General features: G+C 42.1%; 1 protein-coding gene across 1 annotated transcript in view; it reads left to right on the plus strand.

The window, feature by feature from the left end:
• The window catches only part of LOC150077459 (protein toll-like), a 48,888-nt gene extending 31,603 nt beyond the window's left edge, over window positions 1-17,285 (plus strand). Inside the window, exons 6-7 of the mRNA XM_090385909.1 lie at window positions 709-838; window positions 17,033-17,285. Coding sequence (XP_090242035.1) covers window positions 709-838; window positions 17,033-17,285 — 383 coding nt within the window. The remainder of the gene's footprint in view (window positions 1-708; window positions 839-17,032) is intronic.
• The last annotated feature ends 614 nt before the right edge of the window (window positions 17,286-17,899 follow it).

Here is a 17,899-nt window from a genome sequence, read left to right on the forward strand (position 1 = left end):
TGTTGTTGTATATATTATGTCTGTAAATTGCATGTGTTGTGTGGTCGATTTGCTGGACGACACAATCATGCAACCTTCGCCTGAGACCAACGAACTCAACCACGCTGCAAAAAAGGCCTCTACTATTTGTGAGCAGCAGCAATTCTACCAAATGTGTTACCCACGAGGGCCCAAGTCAAGTGAAAAAGGGCCAGTTTCGAATCCCGTTAATGCTACGAGAAACTATTATGGGCTTTTTTTCACCCCTGCAGCTCAATAAGCTGGACTCAGACATGGACAGAAAGATTTTCTCAACCCCACCTTCCCCTTCCCCCGAGAACTAAGTTTTTCATTCAGAAAATAGGCATATCGACCAGAGAACAAACACATATGGACTTATTGCACGTTTAGTTCTCGGCCCTAATATGACAGTTTTTTTGTACTGCTGACTGTGAATAGTACTTTCATTATAGGACATCCAAATACAATAATGCTGGATTCCCCTGAAGACTGAATAATAATAAAATTTAAACAGAAAAAATATTTATACCTTTCTTTACAACCGTAAAGGCAGTTCATTTAAAAAATGAAATGAAACAGAAGTTCGTTTTATAATAAGGCTGTATGATATTTAAAAGCACTTTATAAAAAAAGAAAGGAAAATATAATACTTTTATAGCTGGCGCCTATTTTTACTTCACAGATCTTTTCTTCTCCTTTCTTTTATAGTTTTGGAAAACAGTAATCCCAGCTACTCACTTTGTCTGCACTATCGCCATTTCTTACCAGGTTTTTTAATCCAAGAAAATATCACTGCAGCCGTGCAGAGCAGTCGACGAACAATTATTGTCTTGTCTAAGTAAGTAAAATTACTCATGTTCTTTCATCGTTATCATCATAAAACCTAGCTTATATTTGCGGGCGGGCGCGTGTGTGTGTGTGTGTGTGTGTGTGTTCATCAAACAATCCTGATATAAAGTGAATGTTTCTCAAGTGAGACTTTGCTCTTTTGTTATCTCCTGACCCCTCCAACTTCATTCCTGGCAATACACACACACACACACACACACACACACACACACACACACACACACACACACACACACACACACACACACACACACACACACACACACACACACACTTAAGTTAACATTTCTAATATTGAGCTACGATTTTAAGTAGATTATTCATTTGAACAGTTAACGACATTTTCCCCTATTATAGTGCATTATGTAGTATTTTACACATTTATTTTTCACTTCGTACCTCATCTTCTTATGAGAGGTATTCAATAAATACGTTTCATCAGCTCCTGCATGTCGAATCGTTTATTGAGAGAGTAATACAAGAGTGAGTGTCCTGTAAAGGCATATTTTTATATATATATATTAATAACCTTTTTTCTGATTTATCCCTTTTACTTCTATTCTTTGAACCATCCCTCCTTTAAAAGATACAAGTATATCTATTTATGAAAATTACAAAATACAGAAATTAAAGTCTACTGTCAACTAGTGTCTTCTTTTCAACTTTGAACCCATACATACTAAACATACCCATAAAGTACTACAGATTCTTACAGGCAGCGCAAAGACCCGCATGGGCCCTGGGGAAAACAGCCTTACGAAGTCCACTCTGCGATCATGCAGAGGCCCCTGTCCCCTGCAACTTTAAAACACCCGTATCAAATCAATAAGAAAAACCAGGAACATCGGAGTAATAATCGAAACTGCAACGCGACACGAAGCCCAGACAATACTGGACAACCCAAAAATTTCCACCATGGGACTCACAGCTGAGACACCCAAAAAGAAAGGTCCAGCAATTATTGTTTTCGGCATCAATAAAAACCTCACACCGGAACAAGTGGCTGAAGAAATCTATTGTAGAAACCTTCAAGGTGAAAGCGAATTTACCAGCATAGAAGAGGCGATACAACCAAAGTACCAGACCAAAGGAAAATCCTCCCAAAATGTAAACTGGGTCATTGACCTCTCGGCACAAGCTTGGCAAGTAATTAAGCAGCAGGACAGGGTGTACCTCGAGTGGACCTGCCATAGGTTCAAAGAACACATAGCCGTCCCAAAGTGCTTTCGCTGTTGCAGGTTCGGAGATACTACACACACATGTACACAGGTCGATTCCACGTGTGGGCACTGTGCCCAGAAAGGGCATAACTTTAACACCTGCCCTAACAAAACTGAAGAACCGGTTTGCGCCAACTGTAAACTGGCAAAAATGGATTACAAGCAGTGGTGGGATTCAGCCGGTTCGCACCGGTTCGGCAGAACCGATACCTAATTTTTTGTTGAGTTCGGCGAACCGGTTGTTAAAATGGCACTTGTGATCAAGGTTCTCTCTAAGGTGGGTGCTTGGTATTATATGCCATTTATTAATTCAGCAAGAAATTTTCGTTTAGTATCGATAAAATGAAGAAAATGTATGTTCTGACTGATGTTTATCAATGGTATAAGCATAGTGCTTTGTTTATAAGTTTATGATATGACCACACGTGGACAGAACCAGTAAAAATATTCAAATATATTGGCACATATCCGCTCCTACTCTATAATATATTAAAATAAAACATTTTAAAATTTTTTTTGCAGTAGCCCTTAAAAGGATGAAAAGGCAACAGAGTTTGACAGATTTTTTTCAATAAGAAACCAAAATCAGAATTTGTTGTATTAGAATTGGCCTTGGATTCAGTTACATCACCAACAATTTTCGTTGAACTACATACTTGTGGACAGAGACAATATGTTTTTCAGTTATGGAAAGTTTAAATAATGTTGGGCTTACTAAGAACTACCTAGAAAAAAATTTAATAGGATTTTGCTCCGATGGTGCCAGCATTATGCTTGGGAGAAAATCTGGAGTGAGCACTAGGATTGCGAAAGAGTTTCCAAACATAATAATATGGCACTGTTTAATTCATCGCCTCCATCTTGTTTTAGATGATTGGATAAAGGAAACAAAGCAAGTAAATCATTTTAAAATATTTATTGATAAGATATATACTATTTTTCATCAATCCAATAAGAACCAAACTGAACTTTCCAAAATATCCGAACAACTTGGAATTGAAATTATAAAGATTGGTAGAGTTTTGGGACCAAGATGGGCTGCCTGTAGTTTAAGGTCAACCCTAGCTGTGTGGCGCGCTTATCCAGCGCTACATCACTATTTTTATTCAAATAAAAAGTACTTAGGTATGGCTGCCCGTCTTGAAAATATATATTTTATAACTGATTTGGCATTGATGATTGATATTTTAAACGAAATTTCTCTTCTTTCAAATGCACTGCAAGCAAGAAATATAGACATAATAAAGGCTGAAAAACTCGTGATAAGATCTATTAAAGCATTTCAAATGCTTGGAAAGGAAAAGGTTCCATACGAAAAAAAAGTTGATGAATTAATTACTTCAGAAACCTTCAAAAATATAAAATTTGTAGAAAATCATCGATTTGTCTCGGGCTTCCTCGAGAAAGACTTTTAGAAAACATCATAACGAATTTGAAAAAAAAAAAAAAAAAGACTAATGGATTGTGAACATTTAAAAGCAAGTTGTAGCCAATTTCAAGAAAGGAATAAATTACAATTTCTCAATTTTTTGGAGCCAGATTACTGGAATATTGAAGAAGTACTAGTTCCATGGAAAGCAGCTGAAGAACAATTGCTCGTATTTAATGACATTTTTAATTACCAAATTGATATTAATGATTATCGAGATTTCTTGGAAAACGTTTTAAAAAATTCCCAGAATTATGCAATTCCTGAAAGTGTTCAAAGAGCTAAAAATATTGTCAGAACAATTGCTGTAAGTTCAGCAGAAGCGGAAAGGGGTTTTTCAAAGATGAACATGATATGTTCAGAGAAGAGAAGTCGCCTAACTGTTTCTAATATATCAAACACAATGACTATTAGTCTAATCGGTCTACCTCTAAAGGAATGGGATCCTACTCCTACAGTGGTTAAGGATAGCTCACTCAGCTGATGATGCTCGGATAAAAGCGAAGAAAATTGCAAGCGAGGACGCCAATTAAGAAGCAATATGGAAATATCTTAAATAACAGTTTTAGTTTTTTTGTCAGGTATTCTTTAATATATTTTCATTAATATTTTAAAACTCTTTCTTGTACAGGTCCACAAAACATAATCTAGTTTTGTGGACCTCTTTTATTGTTCTTATTTAAGTATTAACTGCATGAAATAATAAACTACCTTTCGGTATATAGTTTTTTTATACTTAGAACGGTCATTAGGACAGCGAACCGGTTGTTAAATTATTTGAATCCCACCACTGATTACAAGCATTCGATAAGGGATAATAAGTGCCCGGTTTATCTGAAAGCAAGAAGCACACAACAACAAAGAATCAACTATGGCCCCATATAACTGTAACATCATGAAATTTATGCAGCTAAATGCTCAGCGAGCGCGTGCTGTCGTGGACCAAATAAGAATAAAGGCTGACGAAGACAATACAGACGTCCTGTTCATCCAAGAGCCCTATACAAATGCAAGAAAAGTCAGGGGATATCCGCTTACGTACAAAATTATACAATCAGAAGAAGACACTCCGTGGGCGGTTATCCTTGTTAGAAACCCGCACATAACTGCCACCAAAATCCACACCCTCTGTACCCCATGGGCGGTGTGCGCCCAGCTTATAGGACCTATGGGATCGTTCCACGTCATCTCATTGTATTGTCGTCCAGGCGAAGATATAGCCCCTGCCATCAGGTATCTGCAAGCAGTCCAAGCCTTCCTCTCAGATGGGAAGATTATTCTCTGTGCCGACGTTAATTGCCGTTCTGCAATGTGGCACAGCAACTCGGAAGATCGCCCGGGCAATCACAACGGCCGGCAACACGAGAACTTTCTCGCTACATCCTCTCTTGTAATCCTTAACAAGCCTAACAACATGCATACCTTCAGTAATACCCTACGGGAGTCCACAATAGACATCTCAGCAGCCACAAGATCCATTGCCACTAAGATCACTGACTGGAAAGTCCGCGAGGCTTGGACAACTTCCGACCATAGGGTGATTACTTTTACCCTTCAACGCTCAATAGAATCAGCACCTCCGCCTAGAAACAATATCATCCGTTATGCAATTAACAAAGCCGACTGGAACCTCTTTAATTTAACGGTCCAAGCTTCCCTTCAAATTCCTGGAAATATCAATCTCACCAACCTCAACCACAACCAGCATCAGAGGAAAATAACATCAATCATAACCAATGTCTGTGACAAAACAATCAAGAAAAAACACCCTTTCCCGAGTGCTGTCCCATGGTGGTGCAACCAACTGGATCATCTCCGCCATCAGGTTCATACAGCACGGAAATCATTTCAACGTGCTCGCCGTACCTGGCCCCCTCATGAAGTTGATGCCCTACGCAATAACTATCGTAGGCTAAGAAATGATTACACTAGTTTAATTAGAGCCAAGAAGAAACAGTCTTGGGAGCACCTGATCTCCACGACTGGAAACAGCACCCCCTGGGGAGTTGTGTATCGCATTGTTACGAACAAGCTCACCAAGGGTGAGGTCATCTCCTCTACAGTCACCTCGCAGGGCACCACAACCCTCACATGGGAAGAGTCAGTAAACAACATCTTGGATCATAAAACATAGATCACAGAACATAGATCATAAAACACAGATCCTCAATACAGCCAGCAACAAGAAATCTGTACTGAAAACGCATCCTACAGCACCACTTCTATAGAACAGCCTTTCAACTTAGATGAATTAAAACTTTCCATTGGCAAAACAAAAAACAAAAAAACCCAGGGTTAGACTTCATTGAAGCAGAAGTAATTAAGAAGCTTGCAGAGACGCAATCAAATCTCCTTCTCAGCCTGTACAACCATTGTCTGGAAGTTGGACTCTTCCCAGATGACTGGAAAGAGGCCAATCTACGCCTCATTTTGAAGAACCCAAGTAAACCACCAGAGCAGCCAAGGTCATACAGACCCATAGCACTCCTTCCCGTTTTAAGCAAAATATTTGAACGTCTTCTCTTATCCAGATTGGAAAAACACTATAAAAATGCAAATCTCCAGTCCCCAAACCAGTTCGGTTTTCGGGCAGGTCGTTCAGCAGAAGATGCTCTTCGACAGCTCACAGATTCAGTCAAAAATTCAGCCACCAAATACTTCTTAGTAATATCAGTGGATTTCGCCGGGGTCTTTGACTTGCTGTGGTGGCCAAGTATACTACGAAGACTCAGAGAAGCTAGCGTTCCAGCAAATCTTTACAGCTGCATACAGGACTATCTTCACAACAGAAGTGTAACAGTCAGAAATGCCTATCGACAAGTCTCCAGAAATGTCTACAGAGGATGCCTCCAGGGCTCTGTTCTTGGTCCTTTCCTATGGAATGTGGTAATGGACGAGTTCCTGAACCTAGACCTGGGGGATGTTTCCACCCAAGCCTTCGCAGACGACTTGATACTGACAGTCACTGGAAACTCCAGAGCTTCCCTGGAAACAACAGCCAACGGAGCCCTTACAAAGCTACAAGAATGGGCCAGCCTCCATAAACTCCATATATCCCCTGAGAAAACTACTTCAATTCTACTCAGAGGAACCCTTCAAATAAGCAGGCCGCCGCAGATTAAAATTGCTGGTAGAACTATCAAACTGACAACTGAGTTAAAGTACCTTGGGGTAATTCTCGACCCCAAGCTCACGTTTTACCCGCATATAGACTACCTTCATCGCAAATTCAGGAACTACACGGCAATGGTAGTGAGGATCAGCAGGTCTGACTGGGGCCTAAATCGCCGCTCACTGCATATGCTATACAAAGCTGTACTTATTCCCACTATAACCTACTGTGCAGGTGTCTGGTATCATCGTGCACTCATTGTTCGTAACCAAAGGAAGCTCACCTCCATCCAGCGTAATATCCTTCTCACTATCACCCGTGCCTGCTGCACAGTAAGCAACCCAGCGCTCCAAGTCTTGGAAGGAGTTCTCAATCTAGATCTGCAGATAATTCGCAAAGGCGTGCACTACCGGCTCGCAAAGGGACTCCCTACCACCATCCTGGATTTCACTACAAACCCAGCAAACACCATCAAAGAAGAAAAAAAGCGCCTTGCAGTCTACCTTCTTAACGCCTGGCAAAACAGATGGAATACCACTCCCAAAGGTTCCATCACTAAAAAATTCTTACCTGAAATAGCCCAGATCTACCCTAAAGCTCCAGCATGGTACAGCCCAGGGTTATATACCACTTTCCTGATTACAGACCATGGATCCATAAATCACAAACTTGCCTCTAGGAACATCGTGGATGATCCTCGCTGTCTTTGTGGTGAAAATGAAGACTGGGATCACCTATTCTATGTTTTCCCGCTCTACGAGGACCTGCGAACGTTGCTCATATCAAAAATACATGCCTTGCCTCGAGGAAATGAACATTTTCTGATCAATGAGGAAGACCAGTACCACGCTTTCTCTGCCTTCGCCCATGATCTCTTCACCAGAAGAAGATCACTGGTACAACATCCTGGAACTCATGCACATTGATCAACACCCTTTTCTCATATACTGAACATCTTCACCTAGATTGTGACCACTTCTAGCTACTGGACTTGACACTCAGGTCGCTTGAATTGTTTCATCCGTGTCTTTCTTGATACGTGATTGTCTTCCCACCCTCTCGAGGGGCCTCTTCTTCCACTTCCGCTTAGGTGAGAGAATTCCCACCCAACCTGTGGAGGATGCCTTCCCTTACATCCTCCGTCGCTCTGTCTATACCTCCTTTCCTTTACCCTCTCCAGTACATCCTGTACTCCCTGAACCCTATTATTTTATATATATATATATATATATATTTTTTTTTTTTTTTTTTTACTTGGTCTCTTTCCAGGAAGCTCAGGTGACCTGGAGGAGACTAGCCAGAGAATTATGGGCAGCCTGGCTACCTCCTAGTGGTGTGTACGGGCAACGTGGGGTCCCATCAGGGGCCCTGTGGCCAAAAGCCAGGACACCCAACAGAACCCAGCATAATACTTCATTTACAACACAAAAAATTTTTCTGGCTTTCACAGTGATACTGTTTGTCTCCACAGAGTATATATGGCGCAGATGTGGGAAACCACCGGAGGCGCCTTTCCCCTAACACTATGCACACACTATGCAACTTTAACTAGAGGTGCTTCTTAACCGATACAACCACTGCTTCAAAGAAGGCCTGTTCCCCCAGGCCTGGAAAACTGCAAACTTGTGCCTCATTCCCAAAAGTCCCAACAAACAACTGGACCTTCCGGGGTCATGCAGACCCATAGCACTGTTATCAGTCCTGAGCAAGCTCTTTGAGCAGTTATTAAGAAACAGAATAGGGATCCACTACACTGCAGCCGGCCTGCAGTCACCCCAACAATATGTATTTAGGAAGGGATGCTCAACCCTGGATGTCCTGGAAAATATTACTAATGCTGCAACTACCTCAGATCAGAAATACTTTCTGGTCATAGCAATAGACTTTGCTGGGGAGTTTGACACTTTATGGTGGCCAAGCATCCTGGCCAGACTCCGGAAGGCCAACCTACCATCAAATCTGTATCAAGTCATCAAATCCTACCTGTCGAATAGGTTCGTGACAGTCAGAGCACCATATTCTTCAGAAACAATGTAAGTATTCAGAGGATGCCCACAGGGCTCAATCCTGGGTCCACTCCTATGGAACCTGGTTCTAGACGACTTTTTGAACCTGGAACTCGGCGACGTCATTCCCTAGCCTATGCGGATTATGTGGTTCTGATGCTGCCTGGGGGATCTAGGGCGCAACTGGAGAACACCGCCAACAGAGCAATAGAAACTCTAGAGGACTGGGCTAACAACAATAACTTGAAGATCTCATCCTCGAAGACAAGATCTATATTATTAAAAGGAGCCCTAGACACCAGACGATCCCCTCAAATCAAGATACAAGGTAACACACAATTAAGCTTACCACCGAATTAAAGCACCTTGGAGTCGTACTAGACAAGAATCTGAGCTTTACACCACATATAGTGCACTTACGGAAGAAAATTAGAGGATACTCCGCACTTTTTGCGCGAATCACACGCAAGGAATGGGTTTGAGGAGAAAAACCCCCAGCCTCTACTATAAAGCTATTTTCCTGCCAGCGTTTACATATGCTACTGGAATATGGTATCGCAAGGCTACCACTGCAGTGAACTGGAAAAAATTGGAGACTACGCAGCGACACATACTCATAACCATCTCGAGAGCATGTAACACTGTAAGTACCCACATACTCCAGGCCCTAACGGGATCCCTCCCTCTGGACCTGGAGATTGTTAAGCATGGGCTACTCTATCAACTGACCAAAGGCAGAACGGCAACATGCCTCGACTACACCATAGATCTGTCAAATGACCCCAAAGTAGAAAGGAACCGTCTCTCCGCTTACTCCAACAAACTTGGCAGACCCGCTGGGAGACCTCCAGCAAAGGTGCAATAACTAGAAAATTTCTACCCAACATACCGGCTGGTATACCCGAATTATCCACCGTGGTTCTCACCAGGACTCTACACCACCTACCTGCTGACGGGACACGGGGCCATTAGAGACAAACTACACGGATTTGGACTGAGTGATATGCCGTTTTGTCTCTGTGGTGAACATGAAACGTGGGAGCACCTAATGTACAGTTGCCCATTACTAGAACACAGCTTAACCTCCGTAATTAAGAAGACCTCGCCATAACTGAAGTTGACACATACAAGGCATTCGCGCAGCTGGCCCAGGACCTCTTCACAAGGAGAAGGACGTTCCCACAGCCTCAACCACTGCAGTAAACAACCATGCCGTGCAGACCAGCAGAAAGTCTACACAACCACGGAAACCTTCCCAGATGATGAATTGACACCAGGGTGAAACAACCAAGGAATTAAACCTCACAACTGAGTCTACCTGAAGTCACAATCTCTATGACAACCGACAGATGTCTCCACCTGACGTGACAATATCATTCAATACATGAACATGACATGAATAAGGTAACTGCTGGACCTGACCTGACCTGGAAGTGACCAACTAAAAAAAATAAATAAAAAATAAAAATAATAAAAAAGAAAACACGCTGTGACAACCCGATTAGACAACCTCATTCAGCACAGGTATTTGACAACCTGATCAAGACAACAAGACTACCATGCTAGGGCTCAGAGAAATGACTGCAGCACATTGCTGCCACCTAGCCATATGGCGATCGGGATCCGGAAAAGTTGCCCCTCGCATTTCGCTCTCCACATTTCTCCCCTGGCACATTTCGCCCCCCCCCTCCCGCATTTCGTATCCTACATTTCGCTCCCAGTAGATAATGAATAGGCTATAGAAATGTAAATAATACACCTAATTTTTTATTAATTCTAATTTATTTTGTTTTAATAGAATTAATCAATCAAAGGTAATCAAAGGTAATCAATCAATCAAAGGTAAAGGTAATCAATCATAAAATAAATGCACATTATTACTGTTTAAAACTCGAAGTTGTATCCAATGCCTCTAAGGTAATCAATCTGCAAATTGCAGTGGCTGGAGACTAGGCATCTGCGCGGTGATCTGATTAGGTATATGAGGCCTTGAATGGGTTGAGAACGCTGAATTCTGATGGGATCCTTCCATTTGTTCAGATTACGAATCTAAGGGGGCATATCAAATTAAGAAAAGACAGATGTAGAATAGATGTGCGGAAATTTGTCTTTATCCAGCGGGTGGTTAATTGCTGGAACAAACTTCCATCTGTCGTTGTGGAAGTTGATAGATTGAATAAATTTAAGGAGGAACTGGACAGGCATTTGGAGGGAATGGTGTGATTTTTTTTTTTTTTTTTTGGCTGATGCTGCATAAGCTCATACACATGTTTTCTTGCATCACATGCCACTACTACTAAAACATTACGATTTTGAAAATCTTGGACTATTCTTTTGATTCTAGCAGAAATTGCAGCAAACTTCTTGTTCCATCAGAAAACCACTCCTGGCTACGCGCCAATAACTGAAGATTGTTACTAGTGGAAAAAATAAGCATGTGACCCGGGAGCAGTTCGACTTGAGAAGCATACATTAAAAACTCTTTAATAGATTTGATAATCGAGAGCTATTAAGTGCTCCATAATTCCTATATTATATTATGTTATAAATTAACAGGGATTACCTTTATTTTAGATATAGGAAGCTTCTTTTCCAACTCTCCTAGTCCAACTCGCTAATAATTCTTGAGGATGGCGATATCAATTTTGCAAAACAGGTTGGACATCTTCCCCACTGTCAGAACCGGTGTTCAGACCGTGCGGTCTCAACAATGAGCGCTCAAGACTTCTGTCTTCAAACACCATACCTCTGGCAGCAAGGAAACCATTACGTGGATTGGCATAAAATTAGATTTTTGAAGGTCTAAACTGTTTATTAAATATGGACCGATTATTTCTTTTGGTCCTGTTGCTGGACTTTAGAGTTAAATTTAGGGGTCTAACAAAATTAGATATGGGGGCGGATTATTCTCTACATTCCTTAAGTCGGACTAGAACTTTTCGGGCGTCATGTTCGCAGGAATAGAGCAACTCACAATTAATCATTGATATCGCCATCCTCAAGAATTATTAGCGAGTTGGACTAGGAGAGTTGTTAAAGAAGCTTCCTATATCTAAAATAAAGGTAATCCCTGTTGATTTATAATATAATTAAAAACTGTTGTACATTGCCATCGATAATAATTTCTTGATAATTTTGTGGAATTACTAGGTCCTGGAGATTGCTCGGTAAAGCAGGAGTACCATTGTTGCATCGAACATGACGAATGGTTCATTTAAGCGAATCCTTTTTAGGAAGTAATGCCGTGACATTGGTATGAGCCTCTGCAATAACTGATGCAACAATTTGCTGTGGCCGTTCGTTCGTGGTTGTTGCAGTTGCCGTATTTGACCAATCAATTGCAATGCTTCCGACCTTGCAGCTTGAGCTGCATGGTTATGTTTAGTTACGACTTTCACAACTGAGCCTTCCAAGCCCTCTGTCCAAACACGCCCTTTGCAGGTGGAACGTTTTTGAATTGAGCAAGAGTCCACTCTGTATCTTACTTCTCTGTGGAGGCGGCGAACGCAGCAAACGCGCGCTGTCGACTGCGCCACGAAATGTGAGGAGAGCCAGATGCAGGAACTTTTATTGTTTAAATTTAGATAAATCAGAACAAGATTCACTTTTAACTGAAAAGACTTCTATAAGATTAGTCACTGTTCCCTCCCCCATGTCCGTCACTAACCACGTGACTATCGCCCTCGTGTTCGAGTATGTATTCTTTCCATTGTGAAAGGATTAACAGTTCCAGTTAATCCTTTCACAATAGAAAGAGAACCCTGAAGACATACAAAAGGGGAGAAATTAGTTTAAAAGCTACGTAACAATTTGTACACTAATGTCATTTTGTAAATTTGTTCGGAAAAGTTAGAGTTATCGGAAGTTCAGTTCGAGTAATCGAGAGGGTTTAACATGGAATCTCCACTAAAGGGGCTAGGACTTCAATAAAAATTCGAGTTATCGAGAGTTGACTGTACAGTATTTACATTTCTGTAGCCTACTCATTATCTACTGGGGCAAAATGTGCCGGGGGCGAAATGTGCCGGGGGCGAAATGCGGGGGGAGAAATGCAGGAGGGAGAAATGCAGGGGGGAGAAATGCGGGGGGCCACTTTTCCGTAAACCAGTGGTTTGTACCACATTAATCCCAAGCCACTGCAGAGCTCGTCGAAACTGGTCTAGACGTTATTTCATCTGGAGGCAACGAAGAATGCGGTACCATCTCTTCAACATCAGAGAAAGTGACACGGTGGAGGCGGTGTTCTCGTGTGGGACGGATTAATTATCAACGGCCGCACCCTCGTTATGTTTTTGATAGGGTTACCGTAACTGCATGGATGTACCGAGAAAAGTCCTCGAACCCTATGTGCCACTTTTTAGGGGTGTGGTTGGCCCAGATTTTCTTTTCATGTATGACAACGCCACTGCACACACAGCTCAAGCGGTGGAGGAATATCTTGAAACTGAAGATATTCAATGACTGCCGTAGCCAGCACGGGAGTGAATTAAAACCGATCGGGACTTAATTCGAGACTTAAATACGATCACCACATGTTCGATCGGATTTAAGTCGTTTGGGTGTCGCATTGCACGCCGATAGACAACTACTCGATCACTTGGTGAGTTAAGATCTGCGCTGGTGGAAGAATGGAATTCGTTGCCACAGAATCTTATAGACCTTATATCGAGAATGGGTTTACCATTGTCAGGCCTGTTTAGCTGTTGGAGGGGATCATATGCCGTACTGTCATGTGACTATATTTTTGAGCGTCTTGTATTGACTTCTGTAATGTGACCTTTTTAGTAATTCTAATACAACCCCTAGAAATGTCCTTATACCTATCCGAAGTTTCACACTGAGTCCTCATTTCATTGTTATTCTATAGTACATCACCATAACCAAATTTTTACCAGCTTTGAGTTACACCACGTTTTCTATGCCTTCTGTTAATTTTATCGAGCAGGGTACTTGAGGGTTTTATCACAATTGTGATGGTAATTTTATGAAACATCGCTTATACCTTATACCACGGTAATGCCTGAAGTTATAAAGCAAGGATTGTGAATGCGTGGTTTGAAGAGAATAACATCAGGACGCTGTAATAGAAAATTATATCATTTCGGCGTTCTCTGGAAATAACTGTGGTATTTCCAGAGAATGCCGAAATGAACCTAAATGAATATCATTCGAATTAACTGAAATGCAGAATTAAAGCAAAGCCATATGGCCCTCGTTCTGAGTGACTTTTTTTTTTTCTATTTTTGTGCCAAAACAAATAAATCTAGGAAACATCTGTGTATTCACTCTGTATAATTTGTAAATTATGTGGTTGTAGGTTTTGACTTTTGTGCCGGATGAAAAACACGAATTCAAGGCAAGGAAACCTTATAACCCTCGTCAAAGACCCTAGATAGATGTAATATCATTCATATACACAGAGTGGACAGAACTCATGGGATACCTACCTAGTAACAAGTAGGCTCACCTTTCACCCGGATAAGGGCAGTCACATGGCGAGGCATTGAATCCCCTAGTTCACGAAAACATTCCACAAGTATTTCCATCTATGCTTGCTGCACCGCTGTCCATAATTCCGTCGCATTCCTGGGTGGAGGATCCAAAGCTCGAAAGGACCTTTCCACGGCATCTCAAAGATGCTCCACAGGATTCATGTCCGATGAACGGGGAGGCTATTCCATGGTGAAATTGCGTAATGCTCTTCGAACCATGTTCTAGTCACCACGGCTCTGTGGGGAGGAGCATTCTCCTGTTGGAAGAGTGCAATACACTGGACTTCGATTACCACGAAGGGATGCAGATGGTCTGCAAAGGGCACGTAACATGAACCGTTCATAGATGCGTCTAGACGTACCACAGATCCCAACGCGTGCCAAATGAACACGCCCCAGACCATTACCGACCGTTCACCTGCCTGAACAGTTCCTTTTTGATACGACGGGTGCATAGCTTCGTGCGATTTACCCCAGACACACACCCTCCCGTCTGGTCGAAATAACTGGAAACGGTACTTCTCGGACCAGGAGACCCGTCTCCAATTATCCAAAGTCTAGTGCCGATGTTCTTTCACCTAGTTGAGGCGTAGAGTCCTGTGTCGTGGTGTTAGCACTGGGACTCTGGTTGGTCGGCGGCACCCATAACCTCTTGCGGCTAATGGTCGCCTGGTGGTCATGGTGGAGACGTTTCTGGCACCTCCCTCGTTGAAGTCGGCGGTGATTTGTGACACTGTAGCTCTCCAGTTGGCTGAAAAATGCGAGACAGACGTCGACGGCCACGTTCATTTACAACCTTTCTCTGCCCACGGCGCTGTTATTCGGGATACATTCTTGATACTGTCGAACGGGGATAGTGCAATTTCTGTACCACCTCCGCGATAGAGGGACATGTACCACCCATTCGTCGGGCACACACTATCATCCTTCTTTCAAAGTCGGTTAACTCACGACGTTTATCCATACTGACTTCTAATTACCGTCTATGAATGCAGTGATGCAGTGTACTTACACTGCCCTACCATTAATATCCTGGCACCCCTCCATGGATGGGGCAAATAGTTCTATGAATGCAACACGTCACAGAACCTGCTATAAATTTGCACACAGGACTACGAACAGAAAATTCCAAACGTGGGCGTGCAAGATGACATGCAACGCGGAGATGGGGGAAACCCCTGATGCCGTTTGACACTAAATACACTTGACACTACTTTGATTGGGTATGAAGGAGTATGGTCTCTAGCTTGCTCCAAATGGCGACTATGTCCGCTAGGACCACTGTCGGTGTTTAATTGGTTTGTTCTTTAAACAAGGTTTCAAGTTCCGTTCGGAGGACAAGTATTTGTTGGATAACAGGACCCTCTGGGAGAGTGGGGTTCAGGACATGCTCGTCCTGTTTTATACTGTCGTCTGGTAGGTCAATTTGTGGCATAGCAGTGTCTAGTAATTCTTTTTGATCTGTTTGGCTCCTCGTCTCCCGTTCAGTCTTAGGCACTGTCTGCCTCTTGCTTTTGCGTTTTGGAGCTGGGGTGGCCTTCACCTCCTCATTGTCTCCCTAACGAAAAGATCCTAATTAGCGAATATGAGGTTGGCAGTTAGAAAGGTCTTCCAATATAGCATTGAATGAAAGTTGCCACAAGTCCGTAGCTATAATAGTCACTGAGTTACAGCTCACAGTAGTTTCGGGCTGACCCCCACTGTTCAGAGAGGGGGGGCAACGGCCAAGTTAAATGCTCCTAGAGCGACGGGACTAGTTCCTTGTAAGGTTTTTGGATGTCGTCGATGGCGACGTTAAAATTGCAGCAAAACACACAGAAGAGAATTTCATACCCCACCATGGAATGTTATTGGCAGAGGGGGAATCACTAAATACATTGTTTCTCAGTTAGTTTGGCACAGTTAAAGTCACAGTTTGTTGGAGCACTCTTCCAGTTCGGATTCACACTGATGGGGGCACCCTCCCCAGTCAAGTGCAAAGTACCAGCGTGGCCTTCGCATTGTATTCGACGGCTCTATATATTTCTGCTGCCAGCCGCGTGGTGACCAGTGCAGTCTGGCAAACAAAGGATACAGATAAAAACGCTGGTAGTTTGCAAAATTCCCAACAGAGAGCGCAAAGTTTCTTACTAGGGGGATTCTCCGATGAACAACTTTGAGGGTGAACACAATTTATAACTTGAACTTGAGTTAAACCACATTTTTAGGCGATATTTTATAGGAGCGTTGAAAACATACGTCTTCACTATACGACGGCCATATTGGTATCCATGTTGTGCAATAGCAGAACATCCTGGACAATTATGCACTTTCAACATTATGGCAATACTTCGGGGAAGGCCCATAGCTGTATCAGCAAGGCAACGCGTCATGCCATACTGCTCGGGTCGTAATAGAGTGGCTTGAGGATATGGGTGTGGAAAAATTGGATTGGCCAGCCCAGAGTCCAGATGAACCCTATCGAGAATCTTTGGGATGTATTGGACCGTCGGGTCCGTGCACGTCGAGATCGCTCAAAGAACAAGGCTGAACTGGTGGCTGCGTTAAAGGCCGAGTGGAGGAACATATCACCTGATATTTATAAAAAGTTGGTTGAGAGTATGCCGCCAAGATTGAAGGTCATAATGAAAGCAAAAGGTTTCAGCACAAAATATTAAATGACACAATAAAAGTTCTTTTTTTTTTTTTTTTTTTTGTCTAAAGGCAGGTGTCCGGATATTAATGGTAGGGTTCGTCTGTCAAGCGGTGGGTTCGTCCACTAGCGAGAAGGGTGACAGCGTCGCGTTACCTAGGAACTAGGTATTCCATGAATTCTGTTCTTTCAAAGCTCTCATATAAATATTTTTACCTTTCTAATTTTGTAACTGCAATTTTAATGTAAAGCAAAGAAACGTTTTAATATCAGTCCATTTTTTTCTTTCTAGAAATTTTCTACAAACTGAATGGTGTCAGGTGAAATTCCGCACAGCTCATATGCAAGCACTCAAGGATAAAATAGGAAGACTAGTAATTGTCAAATACGGCAAACTGCCCTCTTCAAGAAAAATGGACCACGAGATGAAGGCTTACATAGAAACAGCAACATTTTTGAACTGGAATGACAGACACTTCTGGGAAAAATTGAAGTTCGCTCTCCCAAAGAAAAAAGTATCAGAAAGCACACCCACTCCTCTATAACATTTTATTTAAAAGCACTGTTAAACACACGCATATACATGGGTATCTGATAACATTTTGCACACTGTCCACCATTTCTGTCATGTATTCAAATATTTGCTCACAGTGCTGAATGAACACAAACGTTTCAAGTAAATAAAATATCTAATGATGAAGTTTTAACTTTATTCACTTTCGGCATATCTGAATCGCACTGCTTCCTCATATATACACATATATATATATTTTTTTTTGCTTTATAGCTTTTTGTTTGACGGATAATTTCACCATTGTTCTGAATGAAACAATCGTTTGGAGGAAATCTGTTTTGTCAAAATAGCAGCGCGTCGTTAATCGAGAGCATTAGCATTAGCATTAGTAGAGGCGTATGATGCAAGAAAGCAAGCTTATGCAGTCAGCCAAAAAAAAAAAAAAAAAAATCACGCTCCCATTTCACCCCTCAGTTCGTTCCAAGTACCTGTCCAGCTCAGCCTTAAATTTATTTAGGCTATCAACTTCCACAACAAACGATGGAATCTGTTCCACCAATCAATCACCTGTAAAGAGGGTTGCTTTTCTTTTGTATTGGGATACTAATATCAGTTCTTGAACTGGAATTGAAGTTTTTGGTCTTC

This window comes from Mastigoproctus giganteus, chromosome 12 (genome assembly GCF_048544385.1).
Source record: "Mastigoproctus giganteus isolate SK-2022 chromosome 12, ASM4854438v1, whole genome shotgun sequence".
NCBI classification, from domain to species: domain Eukaryota; kingdom Metazoa; phylum Arthropoda; class Arachnida; order Uropygi; family Thelyphonidae; genus Mastigoproctus; species Mastigoproctus giganteus.